General features: G+C 36.8%; 1 protein-coding gene across 5 annotated transcripts in view; it reads left to right on the top strand.

Annotated features, from left to right (window-relative positions):
- LOC128864563 (protein eyes shut) overlaps positions 1-26,355 on the top strand; it is a 307,203-nt gene that overhangs the window by 80,148 nt on the left and 200,700 nt on the right. For all 5 annotated transcript variants that reach the window (XM_054104288.1, XM_054104287.1, XM_054104289.1 and 2 more), the window contains 2 exons: positions 1,027-1,234; positions 21,937-24,189. In XM_054104288.1, the coding sequence (XP_053960263.1) occupies positions 22,724-24,189 (1,466 nt within the window). In that variant the 5' untranslated portion in view covers positions 1,027-1,234; positions 21,937-22,723. The remainder of the gene's footprint in view (positions 1-1,026; positions 1,235-21,936; positions 24,190-26,355) is intronic.

The raw sequence follows: 26,355 nt of genomic DNA on the forward strand, positions 1-26,355 counted from the left end.
TGAGAGTTACTTAAAAATAATAATAAAACACATTGCAAGGCTACCGATATAATTTATAAGGAGAGACACGGAAACTGAGCATACCTTAAATGAACATTTTTGGCATGTTTTTACTCGAATAAAATAAGTCCTCGCCATTTAATAGAATCGCAATAAAATTATAATTGAATAATAATCTGTCAGGTGGTGCCTGTCTGGTGGTGTTTATCTGTCTGAAAGAAAAATTCAGATCTTGCTGGAAGTCTGTATATTCGCGGTCCAAGAACTCATCCTCGATTGCTACCTTACTTGTTCAAGGTTCGGTACCATCCATGAAGTTTTCCAGTGACCTGGTGGATTGTTCTTTATAATTCTTCTGGTTGTTCTCAGATTGTGGGCCCCCCAGTGGCTTTTATTTTGGCTGTGAACGACAGCAAGTCATTCGGAGTTAAAATTAAAAACTAAATCTGCAATGTTACCTTTAAAGATTCAGAATCTCCTTTCTACCTATTTATACCTTACAGAATAGAGCTATAAATTTTACTTAGACTTAATGTATACTCCCACAAAAGGGGGCAAATTTGAAAACATTTGAATTAAATGCTTCGTAATCAAACATACGGTACTTCACGATCCACTACTCTATAGCTCCTGATATGATATTCTATAGCCATATATGTAGTATCGTTCTATTCCCTTTTCCTCTTATCACCTAAATACTACCAATTTCAAACACAACATGGCCAAAGAGTCTCAAAGTCAGCTCTACAGATTTCATAAATAATCTAAAATTTTCATCAACACATACACTCACATATTTGTACAAAATCATGATGTCGGTATGGAAGCACCGTACAGCTGAAAACATGCAACTATCACCCGCTTACTCAGTCATTCTACTAAGTAAATGCTCGTAAATTTCCACTTAAAACCAGCAGGTACTTTAAATGAATGCGTACCAATGTTGCTTGGAAAGGGGAGGGACAACATAAAATTCGGTCACTAGCTGTTCAAACCTACATTTTTGGCAAAATTTTCTCTTTTCAGAGCAGAAAATCATACACACACACAAATACACGCACAAGACAATCGGGGTTGTGGATGCTGATGATATGTGGTTGGTTGGTTGGTTGGCAACATTGGAAGCAAACAATGAGTGAGTGTTGCAATTTACCAGAAGTCAGTAACCAGCTCTTAAGTTTTTGATTGGTGCGCAAAAGGAAGTGAACGGGGCGAAAAATTTAGTGAAGTGCAGGTACGCACCGAATATGTGAATGTGTATACATATAATTGCATACAGTTACTTAAAAAGTGTGTAATCTTGAGAAAATAATCACCAACTATAATTGTGGGAGTAAGTTTTAAAATTAATAAAATGCGAATTGTGAAACGTTGCTCAAATTCCTCATGTTCGTTTTGCAACAAAATATTTAACAACAGATTTAAAAAAACAGATAATAAAATAAACAAAAGTTTCTTCGCATCTTAGCGCCATTTGAATAAAACATTTTTTTTTTTATTTATTTACTTTTTTTTAATTTACTTAAGGGGTTAGGGGTAGTCAGAGGCCCGAAAAATTGATGATTTTCAATAATTTTTTTTTACTAGTCAATTGCTTTATTTTACAAAAATAAAAACATAGCATTAATACATCATGTTTCGACTCGTCTTTAGCAAAATTAAAAAAAAAATTATAATTGTAAAAGTTATCGCTGCTTGTGTGGAGCCCGTTTCTTCGGAAGTCCCTTGCGGTGATCATCACTGTAAGATCATATACTATAATATGTTAAGAGCGACCCTAATGTATATGTAAGATTATATACTATGTTAAGTACAACCCTAATTCTCCACTATGTTTTTTCCGTTATCACTTTCCAATATGATACTGTAACATTATATTACATTTTAATAAATCTTGAACCGCCTAACGCTAAACAACGTGCTTAATAGCTAACAGGGTTATGGGCCCAGAGTGTGTCGCTAAAAATATTTGTGGAATCAAAAAAGAAAAGAAATACGTTCTGTGTGAACAATAAGTTCTGTGTGAACAAAAAACATTTGGTGAACAATAAAAATTTTTGAGTGAACAAATAAATTCTGTGTGAATTAAAATGAACGGTATAAACATTGAAAAGTTAGACGGTGAAAATTATTCCGTTTGGTGCGTCCAAATGAAAAGTCTGCTAATTACGCTAGACTGCTGGTATCCGGTTGAGACTATCTGCGTAGAAAGTTGGACCGCACTCGATAAGGCCAATTTCAGTAAATTCGATAAAAAGGCGTTAGCCTTAATAACGTTAAATGTGAAAAGTTCAGAGCTCATTTATATTAAGGACTGTGAAAATTCTAAGACGGCTTGGGAGAGGCTCGATGAAATTTACAACGCACGTGGACCAGCAAGAAAGGTGTCATTATTTAAAAATCTGGTTCGTTTCCAAATTCGACGTTGTGAAAAGTTAAGCCCACAAATCAACAATTTTTGTTCAATCGCTGAAAGCCTACGTGAGCTTCAAATATCGATTCCAGACGACCTCTTGTCTATTTTGTTGCTGTGTGCGCTACCTGAGGAGATGGAAAATTTTGTTGTTGCGATCGAGGCGAGGGACGAACTTCCAACATTGGTACAGTTAAAATCTAAGCTGCTGGAAGAAGAGCATCGTCGTGCATCAAACGGTGTAGCTGAACACAACATCAACCTAGAAGCAGAGCGCGTGTTGTCCGTTAATGCAGCGAAGCAGAAGTCACATAGAGGTCAAGAGAGGCGTCGGTGTTACATATGCGGTATGCAAGGTCACATAAGCACTCAATGCAAAAGCAAAAGCAAAAGGAAAGACAATTCAGGTAATGCAGTATTGGGGATAGGCAGTGCGAAAAGTGACAAAAGAGATAAATTCATACTCGATAGCGGTGCATCCAGTCACATGTGTTGTGAGAAACATTTCTTCGTTAAATTAAGAGAATGCAGTGATGAAGTTATGCTGGCGACTGGTGAGAAAGTAAGAGTTGAAGCTATTGGTAATGTAAAATTAAAATCAGAGTTCTCTGGCATTACTTTAATAGACGTGTTTTATGTTCCACAATTACATTCAAATTTTTTGTCTGTGGCAAAAATTATTCAGAGAGGTCATAAAGTATTATTTATGAATGGCAAGGCTGTTGTTAAAAATAAGTATAATGAAATATTGTTTAATGCGCCATTGAAAAGCAATATATATGAAGCTAAATTATACAAGCCTGAAGAGAATTCAGCCATGCAAATAGGTGGAATATTAAATGATAAATTAAGAATCTGGCATCAGAGATTTGGTCACATTAATTGTTGCGATTTGCTTAAGCTCTTTAATGAGAATATGACTAAAGATAAAGAGAAGCTAATTAAATCAGAGTTTTTCAATTGTGAGATTTGCGCTACTTGTAAAATAAAGAAAACAAGTTTTTTGAGTTATAAAAGGGTTTTGTCAAAGCAACCATTAGAAATTATCCACTCAGATTTATGTGGCCCGATGAGAGTTAAGTCGCAAAGTGGTTCCCTTTATTTTATGTCTTTCATTGATGATTATACGAGATATGCACATGTTTATTTTTTAAAGCAAAAGTCAGAGGCACTTGAATGTTTTAAAAATTTTGTTGCTAATGTTGAGAATCAAACCGGGAAGAAGATAAAAGTTTTGAGAACTGATAACGGCCGGGAATACGTAAATGAAGACATGTTGAAATATTTAAACTTTAAAGGTATAATTCACCAAAAAACGATTCCGTACACACCGCAGCAGAACGGCATAGCAGAGCGTTACAATAGAACCGTTGTTGAAATGGCACGGTGCATGCTAGAGCAATCTAAGTTATCACACAGTTTATGGTCAGAAGCAGTCAACACGGCTACTTACGTTAGAAATCGTTCTCCAACGAAAGTTTTGAAAAATACCACTCCGTTTGAACGTTGGACAGGTCGAAAGCCTTACGTTGGTTACATGAAGGTGTTCGGTTGCGATGCGGTCGCATTAAATAAGAAACTTGGCAAATCGAAATTTGAACGAAAAGGTGATATTGTTAAATTCGTAGGGTATGCACGAGACTGCAAGGCATACAGACTTTATGATGTTCGTACGAAATCTATTATCGTGGCAAGAGACGTTATATTTTTTGAGCAGACGTTTACTACTGTTCAAAATGACGAATTATCGTACAATGATACATTACTATTGTTTAATCAGCAAGACAAAGATAATATAAGTGAGGTTCCTACCTTTAGTGGTCATGATAAGGAAGATGAGGTTGTGCCATCTGAACAAAATGAAGATGGTGATTCTGATCCGGAACAAATTGTGAATCCTCAAGGGCGTATCAAAAGAGGAAGGCCGAAGATTTTAAGAAATGGTACTGTTGGAAGACCACGTAAAGTATTTGCAATTGATCCATGTGTGAATGTTTTAAATTCAGTTTCTTGCGTAAAGAATGATCCGATTACCACAAAACAAGCTTTAAGCTGTGAAAATGCATTACATTGGAAAAATGCTATGGAATCGGAAATGTCAACTTTAATGAAAAATAATACATGGGATTTAGTAGACCTACCAGAGAACAAAAATGTTATAGGTTGCAAATGGGTTTTCACAACAAAGAGAAACACTGATGGGAGTGTTGAGAAGTATAAAGCCCGTCTTGTTGCGCAAGGTTGTTCTCAGCGAGAAAATATAGATTATTTTGATACGTACTCACCTGTTGTGAGACATGCTACTATTCGATTAATATTAGCTCTCTCAGTTAAGCATCAGCTTTTGGTTCACCACTTTGATATAACTGCAGCCTATTTGAATGGTGAGCTGAAAGAAGAAATATATATGCGCCAACCGATAATGTTTGAAGACCAAGAAAATCCGCAAAGCGTTTGTCGCTTGAAAAAGTCGATTTATGGCTTAAAGCAGGCCGGCAGAGATTGGTCAGAAAAAATAAATGATATATTAATGAAAATGGGATTTAATCGGTCGAAGTCAGACTGCTGCGTTTTTTTATAAAATAAGTCTAAAAGATATCAATATAATAGGCGTCTACGTCGATGATTTAATAGTTGCAAGTAGTTCGAGAAAATCAATTAAGAATATTTTAAATAAATTGAATGAAATCGTACAAGCTGTAGATAGAGGTCCAATACAGCACTACCTTGGAATGCAAATCGAAAGAGATGGAAATCGGGGTGAAATTAAAATTCATCAAAAAATGTACATCGAAAAACTGCTCGATGAATGGGGTATGTCAGATTGTAAATCTGCAGTTACACCGATTCCTAGTGGGTGTGTATTACAGAAATGCACGAATCTTAACTGTGTCGGAGACTATACTAAAAAGTTCCAGTCGTTAATGGGTGCCTTAACTTATTTGTCAATTATTTCAAGGCCTGATATTTCGTTTGCTGTTTCGAAGCTGTCGCAATTTTGCAGCCATGCTCACCACGAACACTTTCTTGTGGCGAAGCATATTTTACGTTATTTAAAACACACTGTTAACATGAGTTTGCGATATTCTAATTCTGATGAGTTTGTATGTTACTCAGATTCCGATTGGGCATCTGATGCTTCAGATAGAAAGTCATGCAGTGGTTTTGTGTTTATGTTTGGAAATGGACCGATACAATGGGAATCTAAGAAGCAAAATGTAATAGCCTTAAGCTCAACTGAAGCTGAATACATTTCTATGTGTCACGCGGCGAAAGAAGTTATGTTTCAACGAAATTTGCTAAGAGAAATAGGATTCAAGCGGTACGTCGAGTTTCCAACGGTCATCTACTGTGACAATCAAGGAGCTGCGTTTCTGGCGAAGAACGAGTCAACTAAGAAAAGGAGCAAACATATAGATATTAAGTTTCACTATATTAGAGAACAATGTAGTCTAAAAGAATTAAAAATTGAATATGTTTCCACTACAGATAATGTAGCAGATGGTTTTACGAAAGGTTTAAGTAAAATCAAACATGAAAAATTTTGTAAAAAGTTATTGACCAGTATAGATATAGAATTCAATGAAATTGTTTAGTTATACATTTTTTTCAAAAATGGTGTGAATTATGGTTGAGCCGGAGTATGTAAGATCATATACTATAATATGTTAAGAGCGACCCTAATGTATATGTAAGATTATATACTATGTTAAGTACAACCCTAATTCTCCACTATGTTTTTTCCGTTATCACTTTCCAATATGATACTGTAACATTATATTACATTTTAATAAATCTTGAACCGCCTAACGCTAAACAACGTGCTTAATAGCTAACAATCACAAGTCCTTTTTTTTTTTTTAGTTTTATTAATAGATAATCCTTCGACCAAAGACGAGTTTTTTATGTTTTTCAAAAGCAGTATAGATTTTATTGAAATCTACCAAGCGGTTTTTAAGTTTCAGTGATCACCAGTTCAAAAAACATAGTTGTGAGAAAAACGCCTTTAAAGTTTTGCTACTTGCTTTCGAACACCTGAGGGGGCGCCCGAGCCCCCTTTGTTAATTGTAGAATAACTCGAAAAGTATTTGTTGGATTCACTTCAAATTTTCACACAATATTTCTAAGTTATCATACCTTAAGAAAGTGTCAAAAAACAAGTCAAATGTTTTGAAAATTCTGACTACCTCTAGCCTCTTAAACATTTTATTTTTTTTTTTTTTTTTTTTTTAAAACATAATTTCTTTTTTATTCAAATGGTGCTAAGGCAAATCTTTTTGTGGGATTCCGGGCATAACTCATTTTGTCAGTTAAAAGTAAATAAAAATTTTTTTTATTTTTTTAAGTAAAATAAAGTCAGCGTAACATTCAGTTGAATGCTTCTACCGAAAAAATATCCAAACAAACTCAACCAAGCTGGAATCATACATTAGATTCCAGCTCGTCTCAAAATATGTATGTGATTGCCTGTTACCAGTAGTATATGTAGAAACTGAACATTTACAGTGAGCCCCTTCTGGGATCATAACTTTTAGCTGAAAATGGATGTACTCGTACACTCCATCCAAAATTTATAAAATTTCCAAAATATATTGCATTGTGCAACAATCAGTAATAAAACCCACGACATACCATATTTGGTAGTTAGTTTGAATTTTTTTCAGGCCTACTAAAGTTTTTATATTCGACCTAAGTTATTTTCAAAAAACCGACAAAAATGGTAAAAATACAATATATTAAAAGTGAAGACATATACAGAAATATTTCAAGAAAAATATTTTTGTAGAACATTTTAGCCCATTATCACTCACTCATAAAGGGACGTTTTGACCTTTAATCCAGGAAATCCTCGTAAAACAAATTTGGAAAGTCATTATAGGATTCAAATGTGCTAGAAAATCATTTTTCGTAAAATTTTACTGGAGTAACCTCAGCCAAAACTTTCGTGCTTAAAAACGAATAGTGCTTGTGACGGAAAACTATCTCCCCTTTAACACTACTCTTAATTATGTTTGCACATTACTTTTGCGAGAATGGCTTATAAGAAGAAAGAGTTTTTTGCTACGCTTTATTACAATTTTCACAGCTTTTGAGAATCAGAATTCGGGCACGCTTAGTGAATGACTCTCTTTCTTCCCTTTCTTCCCTCCTCTCCCAAGCATTTTGTATAGAAGAATTATTTTCCAGCACTTAGATTTCTTTGCCGGCTTACCATAATGGTTCATCTTTACCAAGTCACTGTAAAGTTGATTTGAATTGGCTTTGAGGCATTACAACGCAACCATTATTTCACCAAATTCCCAGAATTTTAATATATATAAAAACCTAAAGAATGTTCGCATATAAGTTGGATATAAAGATGATTTAATTTTCTACATAATAACGCCATAGCAGGATGGGTGGATGGATGAGGGTGAGAGTTAGAGGATGACGGTCTGCTATCCAGAGAAAGGGCACAAATGTAAACATATTTCTATATTTTTGTACAATACACTAAATTAACTAAAATGTCATCAAGATTTCAGCGCAATCACTAAGCAGCACTTGTCTTGTTGGAAGGCGGCGCTATTTTTCCCAGCCACGATTCAACAATTGCAGTGCAACAAATCTATTAGTATACTGCCAGCAAGAGCTAGAGTTTACTACCACTACTTCGATTAGGAGAAGAGCGGCTAAAATTAAAAAAAGGAGCAAATTAAACCTCTACCGATTTTGAATATTCGGAAAATCCCAATGCTGAATCAATTAAAGTTCTTGAGAGAGAATATTCTGACTCTAGAAAGCTGTCCACAGGGTGTTTGACAGATGGCAGAACTTAATAGGATAATGTGAAACCAGTCGTGAAAGTGATTTGACCGAAATTGTATTCCATATTTAAATCGAGTTTTACTCTCTCCAATGAAAAAAAAAAAATTATTGAAAAATATTTATGCGTCTTGTATTTAAATCAAAATTAAATGATATTCAGAATGCAAGCTGGATTCCACTGTATTTTCTTTCTTTTCTTACTCTTTATTTACGTAATTTTATGAGTTACTGTATTTGTATTGTAAAGCAGATTTTGGCCAGAAAATTTTCAGAATGCTGTCACTCATTAAAACTGTTATTTGTGCAGCAAACACAAAAATCATTTTAACTGTGTAGAGGAACGAGAATTTTTACTAAAACTTTGCTGCATGTAAAAATAACCCAGTGGGAAAAATAATTGTATTTGGCCAAAAACGGATGGACTTTTAGTGAACATTGAACAGCATAGCTCAAATTATTGTTCTTCTTCGAACAAGAAACGAATGAAATACGGGTTAACGAAAATCATATAACTATACAGATTTGTTAAGCTTTCGCAAATTATGTATTTCTGCGATTGTGCTAAAAATTTAAATGTGGTGCTAAAAAAATTAATGTTTAAATGATTGATTAAAGAAAAAGATTTCAGATATATACATTTATTCGTATTTATTTGTAAGTAGTGTTTTTTTTTTTCAATAAAAAAAGTATTAAATTTTTCTGAATAATACTTATTTTGAACCGATAAGAGGTTTAAGGGCTCCCTGTAGCCATATTTTACATAAGCACGCACACATTCATACTATCATTTATATGGGATAGTAAGCTATACCGAAAAAGCAAACATTTTTGTGCATAACATAGTAGCATACTAGTTTTAGAGTGGATGCAATTGTACTAGTTTGAGAGTGGCTACAACTGTACTAGTTGGAGGGTGGTTGCAATTGTACTAGTTGCAAAATAAACAGTTTAAGGTTTGTGAAAAATAAATATAAATGAATAATAATTCAAATTATATACATGAAAATATTATACTTAAAACATTCAAGGCACACGAAACAAGTATTAGAAGAATATACATTTTGATGAAATCAATAATCTGTAGTCTTGTCCATTATGAACTAGTTCGTTAACTGAGGTAAATAATATTAATATATAGCCTAGTATACTTATGCAGAGGCTGATTAGTTCGCTAGCTGATAAAATTCTAACGCATAATTTCACACATTGGAAAAAGATAGAACGCAAACTAGAAAATAAACTGATGAAATGGTGGTTGAGAACGAAAAGAATTCACTCCAGGGTCATTTTGACTTTATAACTAAAAAAAGCTTGCAGTACCATACTCACACAAAGGTACGTAAAGACAGTATAATCCTGCCGAAAAAATATAAGTGGGAAAATAAAATATTACCAGCTCACTTTTCAACTCAGCCAGTTCGTGCTCTATATTTTTTCCGTGTTAATAACACTATGATGGCCTACGAACTTCCAATTTTCCGGTCACGCATCAGCAAAATTCCAGTTCATATCAGCCAAAGAATTCTGGTCTAATATGTTTCTGAAATAAACAGTTCCAGACCTGTTAACTTATAAAAAACACATTCATACCACTCGATTCCAACGTTTTAATATATGTATGGTATACCGTTTCATATTAAACGTGTAAACAGAAATGAATGAAACTCCTTTCAAGTACAGTAATTGGTTAAATATTAAAAAATGGGTTCAAAGTTACCCTAGTAGTAAATCTGCAAAAACTTAAACAAATTCTTAAAAACCAAACTCCTCGGAAGAGTATACTATGCACTCCCTCGCCTACAACTGCCCCCACAACATTTACGACCATTCTTACTCTCAAGAGAAGAGTGGAAACAAGTCGTTGTAAATCGGTTCGAATCTGCTTATGTGTACACAGATGGCTCCCCGCTGGAGGGCTGGATGAGCGGCGGCGTAGATTCCGAATATTTGGGAATCTCCTTCAACTTTCAACTCGCTGACTCTAGTATTTTTCAGGCTGTACTGATGACAATAATTAACATCTTGACACTAATGCGATACCTATAGATGATATCTACGTTTTCATTGCCGCCTGGCGGTCCCCCACAAAGCAGTCGAAAACCTCTAAGATGGCCATTAAATGCCGCACATCTTTTAACGAGATGGCTGAGCCATTTCACCCAAACCCAATATGGTTTCCTCGTAAATTATGACATCGAGGGGAATTGTAGGGCAGATAAACTATAGAGAGTTAGTACCAAGCTGACTGATGAGTGCACTAATAATGCCATAAGTGTACCCTTACAAACATAAGAGTTACTTATTTTTTTTAAAGGTATTTAGAAAAAGGTTATTAAAGATAGTGTAGCGAACCCACCTGCAGAATTGCCCGACAATAGTAGCCTACTTTCCGCGCAAAACGCTTAGCAACACTGCTAAGCCAAAATAAAGATAATGAAGAATTCTGTTAGAATGGGGCACTGCCTTATAGTTAGACGCGCTCAGAGGCTAGGCGTGCAGACACATGACTTCTGCAGGTGCACGGAAAGTGATGATTTAACACATTCTCCGTATTCTGTCCTACACGAATATTGACCATTTTTTATGGAGTTGGAAGATCTCAGATCTTTGTGGAAATCAGGGATCTTCTAAAATTTTCGAAAAGTTCACATTGGCTGTAGGGAGCTCATATGGCTCTGGAATTAACTCCTCTTAATACTAGGACAAACATTTTCATTGTTAGCCAAGCGGCTGTTAAAGCAATTATAGCTCCTTGGACTGTGTGCAGCACTGCAGATCCTAAACGGATGAATTCTGGAAAGTCACTATTTACTGGATACCAGGACACAAAGGAATTGAAGGATATAAAAGAGCCGATTAGCACGCCAAGGCAGGTAATCACTTGACGAGATTGAGCACGATAGACATATACCAATTGCTCTCCTTTCTGAAAACGGAAGTGAATGAGGAACTAGCTCTGGAAACGCAGCCGATATGGAACACTAAACCTCGTACAAAACTACCAAAATTATGCTAAAAACTTGGAATACGAAAACTAGAAACTTTATTTCATCACTCTCTAGAAAACGCTGCAAAATAATGATTAGAGTACTGAAGGGACACTGTCTCACCCCACATTACGACGCGAAAATGAAATTTGCTCAGAGCCATGCGTTTAACACATGCAACGAAGCGAATGCTAGCGGAACTTTGGACCACCTACTTTGCCACTGCCTTGCTCTTTGTAGGACTCAGCTAGTGTGCCTAGATTCACCTTATTTTTCATCTTTCAAAAATATTGCTGACAAGAGGCTGAACGGCTTGTTAAAACTCGCGAAGTCGTGCAGTAGGGATTACATAAAATAATATTTTCGAAACCAAATACATAGCACAGGACTCGAGAGGTCTAAATGAGATATTTTTACAGCTCATCCAACAATACCCAACCTAACCTAGGGGTATTACAATCAGTTATGAGCCTAAGCATGTCTCGTAGTGAGCAGCCGCTATAATACCGCCCAACCTTAAAAAAAAAACAAAAAACTAAAATAACATTTAAGGTATTCGCTTTCTTCTTCTTCTTAATTGGCGTGATAAACGCTTATGCGATTTTAGCCGAGTCTAACAAAGCGCGCCAGTCGTTTCTTTCTCGTGCTAACCGGCGCCAGTTGGATACAGCAACTGAAGCCAAGTCCATCTCCACCTAATCTCTCCAATGCAAAGGAGACCTTTTTCTTCCTCTGCTACTACCAGCTGGTATCGCAGTGAATACGTTCATAGTTGGTGCGTCCACTCGGATGACATGACCCCGCTAAGGAACTCACTTTAGGAACACAAAAAATATTAATGCCAGTTAAATTTTTGATTTTATAATTCATGTGTCCGGTTAATGCGAGTATTTTCTCTGATAATACTTTGTTTAGAAACCGTTTTTTGACCATTTCACGTGTCTTAAACTTTCTTATTGAAAAGAAATCAACTAAGCATCCGACAAATTCAACACTTTTCAACTTGCATTATTGTAGTCAGTGACGAAATGGTTAGATTTCTTCTATTAAATACCAGCATCTGAACTACAATGTTTCTACACTTCTTTGGCTATTTCCTGTAGTTTACTTATACAATTTGTTATCCATTAGAGTGTTTCGTGTAAATAACACACACATACCTATACCTATGTAAAGATACACCTCTAAAGGCTACATCATTCAATCTACTTGTATTGTGGCTTGAAATGCAGGTTTTCTATTGTCACGAATGTGAATGCATGTGTTTGATGTTTTTGTTATGTTGGCTTCTCGGGTTGACCAAAGTAAATATCAGAAGACAAAAATCACAATCCACACAAGGAAAACCACAATAAGAAAATAAGTGAATGAAAGAAATAAAAGAACAATTGAACCGCATGTTACTTCATTTTGTGGTATTTGGCATGCTGGCTGTCTGTCAACAGAAACAAAATGTACATACACACACTCAGATACACATACACATGTACGTATGGATGCATGCATAAAATCGTGTACTGCATACACACACACCAATATGTGTACTTAAGAGCACGAAATTGCCGAAAAGCTCATCCAATTCAGTTTCAGCTTATTTTCAGTATGCCAAAGTTCCAATTAAGCAACGAAATTTAAAATCGTCCTTTCTCTGATTGAGTGAATTTCTGATTTTGATGTTGATGTGATTGCGATTATTATTGTTGTTGTTACTGATAAATTTGTTCATACTAGTTGAGGTGTGTCTACAACCGGGCAGAGAACTGCTGTGTTCCTTGAATGAGGTCTCACCTGCACACAGACAATTCGCTTTAGATCTTTATCCCGACAGTTGTTTATCTCAAAATTGTCTAAATACATGTAACTATCGATGAGCGCTGATTCCTGATATTAGCTATACTCTATTCAAGCACCAGAAAAAAATCTATTTCGGACAAATTTTGTTTTTGAATAACTTTTATATAAATTGGCGCCTAAACCCTTTATGGAGTTGGACCGAGCTCCTTCTTCTATTTGTGACGTACGCCTCGATGTTGTTCCACAAAATAATGATGCCTACAGTTGTACGCCTACTCCGAACGGCAGATAATTTTTTATGAGGAGCTTTTTCATGGCAGAAATACACTTCGAGGTTTGCCATCGTATGTTGAGGGGCGACGGCTGTTAGAAAAAAATTGTCTATCATTTTGGTATTTCTTGCACGGAGATTCGAACCTACACTCTTCCGAAGTTAGTGGGCGGCGATCACGCGGCGGCCGAATAATTTTTTACTAACTTTTAATGTAATAATATTTTTACTAATTAAAAAAATAATTTTTTCAGTGATGGAATTCTTTGATTTGACCTTTACGAGCTGCATTACTTGTATGTTTGTGCACTGCAGCTGTTTAATTCACTAGTGTCAAATATTATACTTATATAATCGCGTCGTAAATCGGCTATCCGTAAACACCAATTTTGAATGACTCGCTGGAGAACTTCGGTCGGTATCTCGTGAACAACTTTAGTAATATTTGCTTCCAACGCTTCCACCGAAGCTTTTTTATTCACAAAGCAAATAGATTTTATATCTCCCAACAAATAAAAGTTCAAAGGTGTGATATCAAAAGATCTTGGTGGTCAATCCACTGATCCGAGTCCAGAGATAAATTGCTCACCGAGACGATGACGCAGTAAATCTATTGTTTCACGAACTGTATGGCGCCGCCCGCCGTCTTGTGGAAATCACGAGCTTGAATTTCTGGCAACAAAAATACGTTTATCATGGCGCGATAGCGTTCGCCATTCACTGCTACTAGGGCGTCAGCCCTGTCTTTGAATAAGTATGGGCCGATGTTGGAATCTAACGGCAGTTCTTGAATGGATTCGGATTGCTCTTCAGCCCAAGTATGGCAATTTTGTTTACTGATATAGCCATTAGCTGAAAGTGAGCCTCATCGCTAAACGGTTATGTACACCACAAGTTGGCCTGAGCGCGTGACGCACACTTCTCACAGAGCTTCGATTTCAGTAACACAGTTGTACAGTATGTAAACGTTGCTGAGCCGTAAGACTTTGTACCATAAAATGTCAATGCATACTGAAAAAAATTACGTATTTAGTTTGACAGAAGTCACGCATGATTTGACCAAGGAAAGCCTATTGGAAAAAGTACCTCCAATCTGATCACCCTTTATGTGTACCACCTCGCTCTAAGCCTACTGATTTGAGTTTTGCGCTTTTAGTTAGGCTGCCACTTTTGTGATAAACATTAATACCAAATTTTAGCGTCATTGCTTTTCATTTTTAAAAGTTAAACAGATTTTTAAAGTTTTAAAAATGGATTTCAATTTCCAACAACGAGTTTTTATTAAATTTTGAGTTAAAAATGATTAAAGTGAAAGAAAAGTTGATCAATAAGCGCAAATTAACCGTCAGAGAGCTTACAAGGACTTGAACATTTCTTAGGACATTGCAGTTAATGATTTGGTTTTCGCCTTATTGTTGCAAAGTTGGTTCCAAGGACTTGAATTTCAGGCAAGAAAGGGGCCGCCTTGATATCGCTTAAGACATGGCTTCTAAGTCTGGGCAGCGAAACCAACATTCATCAAAGTCATCATTACTGGAGTACGGCACGCAATCCAGTCCTCGAGAGATCGAATGAACCAAGACAGAGGATGCACTTGGGGTCTCAGGCTGACCTTAATATATTCGTTTCTTGGTGAACATATCTAAATCTCGTGATTTTCTGCAATCATCATCATGGTGGTGGTGGTGGAGGTGTTGTCTGAGTGACCCAGCCCAGACCCAATAAAAAAAAAATGCCATTTTAATACACATTTGTAGAAATGCTGCTTTTTATTATTACAACCATCTTGGTTTGGCTATGAATCTGCATATTTCGTCTATTTTCTTTTCTGCAGTGTCCTTCAAGTTAGCCATTGAGAATTACCCCAGCTTTCTATGCCGTAGAGTACCCAAATTCAGGTACTCTCACAGGTTGTGAAAAACTGTTTCTTTATGTTCTTCTTGATTGGAGCTTCTGCAACTATCGTTGTACGGTCACCCCATCTTAATGGCATGGTCTGCCAAAGGGCGGTGGCCGGTTACTGTTGACGTCATTTTGAGTATGTCTACTCGCGGCTTTCTTAACAACTCGTCAGCTCTGGATTTGGTGAAATTGGGCTACGTTTGTTTAGTTATTTTTGAGGTATCCGTGTTAGTCCATCTGTAAACGGCCTGTTTCTAGAATACTTAGAAGATTTGCCTTTTGCGCACTCCTTGGGAACCGCCTATTACTGCTTATCACAAGCATCATATTATATCTCTAATAATTTCCTCTAATCTGTGGATGAGATCAGAGACGTTGGGGTAATTTTTGACTCTAACTTTTCACTCTCAAGTCATATCAGTTATAATATTATCTCAAAACCATACTCGATCTTGGGCTTTGTTAGACGTAAATCTTTAAAATTTTCTCTCTTACTTTCCTCTTATAGTTCCCGCTTAATATTAATTAAATTAAATGCGCTTGAGGAAGTTCAATTTTATCGCTTTTTTGTGTTTAATTTAATTCAATGGGACATTGATTTTGCATTTCTTTTGCAACGCATTAACTTTCTTATTAACTTTACGAAGCTCTTACCCTTTTATTCAAAACAAATTTCGAGTACAACACTCAATGCTCAAGACTCACTACATAAACTTCAGTATTTAATACTGAATCCACTCAACACTCAAGCCAGTGCATTTGGTGCTCAGCATTCAATAGTAAACGATCAGTACTAAATACTTAATAGCTGGCATTCAAAACTCCATACTAAACGGTGAGCACTCAGGAATCAGTAAGGAATACTCGAAATTCAATGCCCAGCACTAAAGACTCATTACTGCATATTCAGTGCTCGAATTTCAATGCTCAATACTCATTATTCAACGCTTAGCAATCAGTACTACGAGTAAAATGGAAAATCCAAGAAGGTGAGAAGAAATAATGTTGCTCATTAAAAGGAGATGATAAACAGGAGGGAGGAGTAGCATCAATGTACATTGCAAATAAGAAAAACTGTACATAGCAAGACTCAATGACATTGTCACAACCTCTTTTCGACTCTTTGCCAGTTCGGTTTACGGGTATTCGAGACCCTGCTGTGAGTGGTTAGAGTGGTATGAACTATTATCTGTTACTTTGTTTGGCAGCAACATTGACGTCAAAGCCACCCGCAACGATGCTGACAAATAATTCAAGCAAAGTTCAAGACTTTCGAAGAGCGACATAAAAACCGACGAAAATTATTATTAGTTTTGCCGAGGAGCAGCGCTGAACTGACAGTAAGCAAATATTCACAAGTGAATTGAGGTTTGAAAGAACATAAAATTGAATCCTCTCGTGCAAAAATTAAAATCGTAAATCATACGAGCACCGAATGGCCACTAATCGAGTAGAGTAGGGAGCCAAGTGTGTGAATGCGAGAGTTTGGTGCACAAATTTTAAATAAAGATGGTTGAAAGAAATGCAAACACACAACGTATACACCAACAAACACTTCAATACGCATACACAATAGATTTCTACACAATGCCCTTCATACGGAGAGTTTTTGCTCTGATCGGCGGGTGAGATGGTGTGAGTCAATAGCAATAATGCTATTGTCCTGCTACACAAATATTTCTTTTGTGGTTTTTCGACATTTCATTTATTTTATTTTGCAACTTGATTTGTTCAGTTTGATTTTTTCCTTCTTCCGCTTCCCGTGCTCGGTTGGGCATGAAGGAACATTGAAATTGTGTGGCGTGAAATCAATAAATTTTATACTTGGTTTGTTGGTTGGCCAAGTTAAATTAAATTTTCTCACAACGAAAGCAGACAGCAATAACAGCAATAAGAACAACCAGCGCATGCAAGATTAATGAATTTGTCAATGCTCAATAACTGTGAGGCAACACGAAAAACGTTGCATATTTCTAGGAGACTTGGGAAGTGAGTTTGTTTGAGGTTTTAGTTGCTGGATTATAGACAAAAATTAAAAATATATTGAAAAGTATATACAGACACAATCAGGAGAGATTAGACCGGCCTGCGTTAAATTAAAAATTAAAAGGAAAGTACCACGTACAGCGGTTATTTTCTAAAATCCTTCAAATCGCTACGCTGATTATTAATTTTCGTCATTACGCTATAATTTGCCTTGCCACTGCAGCTGTTGCCAAAGCCACAGGGGCGAAAAGGAGAATTCACTGTTGCTTCTCATGAAGCAAAAAAAAATTCTGTTAATGCGAAAATTTCCAAAACAACTGCGCAAAAAATATAGCAGCATTAAAAAAAGTTGCCTAGTTATTTACGCATACACATACACATATGCATAAAGTTATGCTCCACTGTTGGCCAACTTGTTGACAAAACTCCGCGGGTCTCCAATGCTGGTGGTCCACCAAATTGCTAGAATTTTGAGCTGTCATGGGCCAACAGTGCTTGCGCTTACATTGCATTTATTCTACACCGTTTTTGCATGCATGTGTGCTTCAGTGGCCCCAATTTTTTGCAGCATTTTTTCGCTGCTACTGCCTGCCTCGCAGTCATGTTGTTAGTTCGGCGTTTATCGTTGTCAACGCACAACTTTTGCTGCGAGCCAACCAAAACTCCTTCACAACCACATACAGGCGAAGGCACACAACTTTGGGTGCTTGCTATCTGTTGTTAAGCGTTGACAACATTAGCAGGGTAAGCAGAGCGCAGTTTATTGGTACTCAGATAAAAATTTTTAATTAGACTTTTGTTAGTTTTTGTATAGTTTTGGAAGCATTGTGAAATTGTGTGTATTTTTTTTTTTTTGATAGTTCGATAGTAGAGAGAGTTTTTCGGTGAACTCTGGGTGGGCGCGAATTAACCCACAAAGTGCGTTTTTTTTTGAAAGAGCTATTGAAAAAGGGGTGTACTTCGATTTTAATAATTTTGCATAATCTTGAAGCCGGGATGTTAAATAAGCTGCTTAAAATTTGATTGCGAAAAAAATAAAAATTTAGGCCATCGCCTGACTCAAAATGGGGTTTTTGGGTGTTTCTTCAAAAGCGCGTAAAACGGAGATGAAAAAAGAGTTTTCATTTTTGTTTTCCGTTTTTTATTTTTTTGCCGCTACGTGCCACACAAGCAATGAAACCATTGATCTTTTACGCGAAAAGTTTACGGACCGTGTTATCTCGATTGGCCACCGAGATCTTGTGATTTAACACCTTGTGGCTTATCGAGGCTATCGAGAGCATAGGGCAGCCACTTTGCAGTTCGGTTATGGAAAATTTCATGAAAAGGACATTGTCCTGTAAGCGTAGTTGTGGTGGTCATTTGCCTGATGTTATTTTCCACTATCAACGGCATACCTTCCTCTTTATAATGAAATAAACATCCGATCATTTATATTAAAAAATAGCATTTTTCTTGCAATATCAAAAGAACACCTCTTATTGGGAAATCCTTTATTTGGGAAAAATTCAACAACTTTTGACATAAATTCTGAACTTTTTAATCGAGTCTTTAGAAAATTTCCGGACACGCAGTTGCATGGTTCAACTGCAAGTTTTACGCGACTAATTTCCTAAATTTCCATTTAAGTCATCACCATTTTGTTTTAGACCCAGATTTAATATGGAACAGATTTTCTATTTTATGGCCTAAAAATTCGTGGAGATGAGAAGTAAGCAGAGGGAATCAATAAATTATTCCTTAAAGGGTCTTTCAAAAGCGACGCCAAGATGTCAGTAATAAATTATTACTTGACGGTACCTTATTTTATGTTATCTTTGATATTTGTTAAGGGGAAGTCTACTGTGACAAGGGAAAAAACAGGCTTATTTTCCGGATTTTTTTTCTAACAAAATATTGCTCGTACATAAAATCTATTTAAACTCTTATCTTTATTATATATTTAAGTTTTTGAAAAAAAATTTTAAGTCAAAATATTCAAAATGGCCGCTGTGGCACTTCTGCAAGCGCAGGCCCGCTTTTCTTAGGTGCCTAAACGGTGTACATGAAATCTTACGTTTCGGTGATCTAAAACAAAAAAACAAAATATTGTTATCATATACATAGTATTGACTCTCGTCTGACGTAGGATTATGTCGATAAAAAATTTTGGCGTTGAAAAAAAAATTCTTGAAATTTTTTTCTTTTTTTTTGCCTAAAATTGATGTTACTATTGTTTATAATAACAATTTAACAAATAACGATATCAAAAAAATCCTATGTCAGACGAGAGACACTATTACAGAGAATATATAATTAAATTTTTAAGCTGATTCATTTATCAGAACTCGAGATATCGTGTACACCGTATACAAAAACTTAGTTTCGAGAAAAATGCGTTTAAAGTTTCAGTATAGCAGGTACGCGCTTTGGAGCGCTTCGGGAAAAGGTCGAAATTTCAACGAAGAAAAATTTAGCCAGCTGTAACACATATTGTACCTTATTTAAGAGGGTTCAAAGTATTTTTTAAGCTAATAAAAAAAAAATCGTTTTTTTTTTAAATTCACAGTAGACTTCCCCCTTAAGTAAACAGATGTACGAAATTGAAATTTTGGAAACTTTTTATGAAAATCTCGCTTCACTTGGTTGGTAAACAGAATCCAAGTAATACTGCTGCTCTGCTTGCCACAACTAATCAATGGCGCGATTTAGGTGTTGGACACTCGACTATAACACTCGGTCAGGGTCGAACAAATCCTGTTGACTAGTTGACTAGTCTGGATGAACCATATTTTAATGCGTTATTTATTACTGGAATTCTAGCTAGACATGACTGGGTTGACAATATACCTGGTAAGAAAAACTGCTTACGGTTCTTTACTGGTGGCTCAAAGCTTAACGAAAGTTTGGCCTTGCTGGCTACTAGCTAAGATTCTAGCCATTAATGAGGTACGCGTCTGGTTACGCAAGAATATGACTACTTTTGGAGAAATCTATATTTATTCCGATAGCCAAGGGGCGATTAAATCTCTTGGTGAGATTATCACTTATTCCATCACCTGACTCGCATCCCTTAACGAGTCAGCGGAATATAATCGAATCCATTTTATATGATTGTCAGGGTTTAGTGATATACCAGCGAATTGTAAGGCAGACACATTAGCGAGAGAGGGCACCACCACTAGCCTTCCTCTTGATAAGGTGGTTTTAAGTTTACCGCTCCTAACCTATAAACTGCGTGGTGCAAGTAGCATTGTCACTTCAACCAACATGAAATGGGTTTGTAGTCTGACATGTAACGCTACAAAATGGATTAGCTAAAAATGGGACGCTAGTCGCTCAAAGGCGCTACTTAATCGGTCAAGGAAAAACGTTTCTATGTTAGTTGTTTTAATCACAGGCCACTGTCTCCAAGGTTGACATCCCCAAAGATTGAACGTATGTACTTCATTTCAACTATTGCAGAAGCTACCAGAATGAGGAGGAGGAAGAGTCTGTCAGACGTCTTCTTTTACATTGTCTTGTGTGGTAGCCGCTAAGTTTAGATATTTTGATCATCGTTTCTAAATGATACTGATGAACTTAGGGATAGAAGTGTCAGCCAGATCAACAGGTTTGCACTTAATATAAAGTGGTTTGACGAGTAGCAGCAGATAAACTGCTACTGTGGGATCACAAAGGATCGGCAACGTCTAAATGATTTGGCTTAGGGACTGACTGCTACTTCCACCTATCTACCAACCTTATGAAAATGGTCGATCTATTTGATTTTTGGTGGAAATAATCATCCGAATGAGTCGACATTTCAAAGGTTGGTGAAAAAATTTCAAGCAACTTGTTCTATCAAGGATAGAAAATGGACTGGCTGACCAAAAACTAGACGTTCTGTTGAAAATATTGCTGTTGTAGCGCAAATGTCTGCTAAACAACTTTCACCATAAATCGAATGTTTGTCTTGTGGTGGACAATGAAATGATGTTATTTTTCGTGTTTTATATGCTTCACCAACGAACCATGGAAAAAAATATAATATAGTATATACCTATATATTTTTCACATATAATTGTTAAAAGCTATATTTTGAATAAAAATATTGAACCTGAAAGAAAAAGTCGAATTATTATATTATATGTTTTGTTTTAAAACAACACCTAGGCGCATCTTCTGAAAGGCCCTTTATAAATCTTTCTTTCCAATTTCTTTTCAAAAATATTCCAAAATGATATTTTTCCTTTTTTTATTATAGAAAAGGTTTCTTAAAAGTAGTTCTAAAAAAAATTATAAAATGTAAGCAAAAAAATAAATACATAAAATGTAAATTTATGAAATTTTAGCACTTTTAGTTGGCATTCTTAATTGTGAATAGTTATTGTCGCCCGGCATGTATTTAGCTGTCAACGAAAAGACTTGCGAAAAAATGTATTGTAATGCAGCGGTGGCGAATTTACACCTGCTTGTATTTTTTCATCTCTATTGTAATGTTGGGGTGACGATATTTTCCTTTCCGGGGCATGCAAATGCAAAATACGTGTATCGTAAGCATTGCGAGTAGATTGGGGTAGGATTACTGGTGTAGTCCCTAAGTGGTTGACAATTCGTCAGTTCATGAGCAGTCTGTGATACCGACAGGATTCTCTATAAATTTTTTATGAGTTATAAATTACTTTCAAATTAAAAAATATATGTGTATACAATATATTATTATTGCGGAAAGGATATGTTATTATAAGCAAAGAAAAAAAATTATTTTAAATTGCCATCAACTAAAATATTTTCTTACTTCTCATTTCTTGCAGAGTAAAATCTAAACTTCGCCAAAAGGCAGTCATCAAAAATGCAAATCCATTTCATATTGCAAGTCAGCGAATGGTAATAAAAAACACATAACTGCTAGGAGAATAACACTCGCAAAACTCTGTGAGCCAGGCAGTCACAAGCAAGCAGCTCTATTACATGCACAGTGTCGATAGTCGAAGAGATAAATCTAAGGACGTAACCAATAAGGTGGGAGTAAACAGAGTATCCCGAAAGGAAATAAACAATTTACGCAAATGATAAAAGTTAATAAAACACTTAAGCGGATTTTGCGACAGCAATAGCAAAACGACAACAAAAAGCTCGGAAAAACCAGCAAAAACAGGTGGCGAACAAGAAAAGAATACAAGAAAAAATAAAACTAAGATAAACGAAACTGTGACAAGAAGGAATTGTACAGCGTAAACGAACGGCATGCAGCAGAAAACATAAAAAAGAAGAGTAAAAAGAAAATATATTGCATTTTGTAATAGCAAAGAATAATCAATCAATAGCACCAGCAGACAAGCAATAAGAAATAAGAGACAACGAGCCGAAGAGGGTGGAGCAATTGAAAAAGCAACGATTTATAAAAAAAGTAGTGGCACCAAGGACATAAATAACTGCTGAAGTAACTGATAGTGCGCCAGAAACAAAACAAAAAAAATACGGAAAACGATAAATACTTAGCGTTGGGAATTGAGCTGGGAGTTCGCCTCTCTCCGCCCCAAAACTCTGGTGCTGTGCTCAGACCTTTAATGCAAATTACTTGAAATAATCTGCAGGGAGATGACGAAAAAAAGACGCTTGTTGACAGTGGCAGCAAAAGAAGTAGCGCAAAATGCCTGCGCCAATGTGAGTAGCGAAAGAATTGTGAATATCAAGAGGCAAAGCGAGCAAAGTTGTGGTGATGGTGCGCTAGTGGCGGTGCAGTCCGATGCCGATGCAGTGTCAGCTGTGCAGTTGATCACGACAACGATGGGGCCAATTAAGAATGCGCGAACAAGCAGTCAATGCTACAACAAAAATTATTACTACAATAAAATCGTGAATCGACCAAGTCATAGCAATAAAACACATTGCGGTGTTGGCAACAACAACATGAATAGTTGCTACAGAAATCAGTACTGGAGCGAAAGCGGCAGCAGTAAATCCGATTGCTGTGCCAATTACAACAGCAAAATGTTGACGACATGTAGTGAAAATGTTGGCACGCAATATGCAATATATCCGCAGGATACGGCTAACGACGATGCGCTGGGTGGCAAGGATCAACGAACTGTAATAAGGCTGCTGCAGGAAAGTGAACTGCAGGCGGAAAATGTGCTGCAGGAAGGTGGTGACGATGATGATGATGCTGCTGCGTCAGCATGGCGTCAGCCAATGCATAATAAAAACAAACAAAAAGGCAACTACAACCACACATATGCACTAGCAAAGCGAACAGTGCTAACTAAGTACGCCACAGCAATCCCCCACTCGACGAATCAGCAAATTTATAATATGGAGCAACGAGTCGGCCAACAAGCGAGCAAGCCACCACAGGAACAGGCACAGCAACAGCAACAACACCAGTTGCAACAAAGCCAAGTGCTCATTACACCGCTTAGTGATCACCTGCAGGCCTCCACATCGCAACCTATGACATCTTCGAAGGCCACACTTCCGTCAGTCGGCAAAGCTCAGCTGCGAAGTGTCAGTGCGAAGTCAACGACCAAAGTGGGTGCGAAGAATGTTTTAATCAAATTTACATGGGCAGCAAAAGCAAAAGCATCATCGGCTACAGCCACAGCAACAACAACAACAGCAACAAACCCTTTATTGGCAGCTACAAAGACTAAAAGGGCAACAAAAAGTTTGAAATCTGCATTTGAGTGTCCAAGCACAGGACCAAGCGCCTACACATTGAACGATGCCACCGCGACTCTAGCAAACTGTGTGACCCCAGCAACAACCACAACAACAACTTCCACTATAGCTTCAGTCACCCATATACCTGCACCAATAACAACGGCAACAACATTGAACACTTCATGGGCAACAATTTCTGAGCAACTACTTGCCACAATTGAGCAGCTTTGCTGTCGTTCTTCAAAATCTACTGCCAACAGCAACAACAATAATGCCATAGCATCCGGCTTTGTTTGGTTGTTGCCACTACTTTGCCTGTTGGCCGCATTCGGTTGCGGCCAAGCTGGATTTGCTTGCCTCAGTAATCCTTGCGTTTTTGGTGTTTGCATCGATGGTTTAAATAGGTAAGTGAAAAACACATGCACGCACACACACATACACGCAGGCGTATAGCTATAAGACCACACAATAACCTACATCACTTCTTTATTACACAAAACTACAACATTTTGTGCAAGCGGCAGCCATCAAACGCCTCTTTCCCTTTTAATTGGAATTTAAATCCATAGTAAGCCCCTTTACTTGCCCACTTTAACGCATATCTTTCTTGAAACCAAGGCAAGAATGGCAATGTGAACACTAAGTTTATAATAACTTGCAGTTTTCATGTAATCATTCTAAAGGCCCTCTACATCTACATCATACTCTCTCCCCTTCTATCCTCGTTGAGCCCGTAGTCACGCTTATGGGCGTTTACTACAGTTCAATGCAGGCTTATACTCTTTTTTTGGTGTTGAAACGATTGCCTATTTTAAGTCCCCAGCGAAGTCAAGTTCTGTTCTAAGCAGATATGCCCTACTGTCTCCCTTTACTACCTGAATGTGGCACAATATGCTTTAATTTGAGAGAGGCATATTCTGCAAAAGTAATCTATGACCAGTGAGCACCTGGATGTTATTAAAATTTACCTCATCAAAGTTTATTTTCACAAATTCTGCAACTTGAATAGTTTCAGAGTTCAAATTATTGCTCAGAGATTTTAAAGGAGCACGTGATGATTTTAGTTCACAGCAGAGTCGAGTGCAACCACTAAGTATTTAGTACAAAAGTGTGCGTAAAATCCACTCAGTCTCAAGCTCACGCATATGCCTGGATAGGATAAACGGTAAGGAAGTGACTAGAAAGCAGATTTAGTATAGGAAAGCTACCCTCCCTCTATTCACCTCCAACTGCCGAATGTCCTCGATTAAGAAATTCATTATGTACGAAATATATCGGAAGTGAGGAAATGTCAGTAGCTGAGCTGCCTTGCGGTATCTTACCTGTATTTGCGCACTACGACAAATATATAAAGAAATTCCTGTAAGAATAGGCGTTGGTTAGGCGGCTAATTATTTAAAAAATGGCAGATATACGCCAGATTTAGACGAAATTACGACGAATTAGATTTAATGAAATTACACTGAAAAGCATGAGAAAGTGGTGTGCAAAAGTACCGCAAAAGCGTAGCTTGATGTGATCAGAACCCGTAAAAAATGTAATAAGATTCTACGTACTTGATGAAACCAAACAGTAAATGAAAGTTTACACCACCCACAATTCCTACGATGAGAAGTTTCAAGGCTCCCAAATAAAGATGAATCTATCCAATGTCGGCTTAACCGTTAAACACCAACAGATCTTACAAAATCTATGAAGTTAATTGTCAACTAATCGTATTTGTCATTGTTTATTAGTCTTTTTCCTAGTTTTCTTAATTGGCACGATAACCACTTAAGCAATTTTGGCCGAGTTTAACAAAGTGCGACAGTCATTTCTTACTCGTACTAACCGGCGCCAGTTGGGCACACTAAGTGAAGTCCTTCTCCGCCTGATTTTTTCAACACAGATAAGGCCATCCTCTTCCTCTGCTACCATCAGCAGGTATTGCATCGAATACTTTGAGAGCCGAAGCGTTTGTTTCCTTTCGCATGATATGCCTCAGCCAAAGTAGCCGCTGGATCTTTATACGCTGTGCTATGTATATCTCGTCCTAAAGCTCATACAGCTCATCTTTCTATCACCTTCACTAACGTACGAAGGTCCAAAAATCTTGCGCAGAATCTTTATCTCAAGCAATCCAAGGGACACTTCATCGGATGTTGTCATCGTTCAAGCTTCTGCGCCACACGTTGGGGCGGGGATGGTAAGAACTTTGTAGAGTGTTAGTTTTGTTCGTCGGAGTAGTAAACTCAGTTGTTGGCAAGAGAGATTCTGCTTTGGATTTCAAGGCTGACATTGTTATGGGTGTTGATGCTGTTCCTAGATAATCATTGTAAGCCTCTTACACCAATCAGAACTGTCAGCAGTGACTTGCTTTGCCCTTGTTTTTTTTAGTCCCTTATTTTAAATGTTATTTATAATATATTTCTTCTAAATCAGCTTGAGAGCTTTGGCCCTTCAATGTCACTCTCAGTCCAAATGTTCTTTCAACTGATAAAGTTGTTCTTGATGAATAATATTTTCAGTAAAACTGCAACACAAGTTAGTTTGGCATAAAAATATCATGGCATCTAGACATCTTCAATTTC

This window comes from Anastrepha ludens, chromosome 5 (genome assembly GCF_028408465.1).
Source record: "Anastrepha ludens isolate Willacy chromosome 5, idAnaLude1.1, whole genome shotgun sequence".
Lineage (NCBI taxonomy): Eukaryota > Metazoa > Arthropoda > Insecta > Diptera > Tephritidae > Anastrepha > Anastrepha ludens.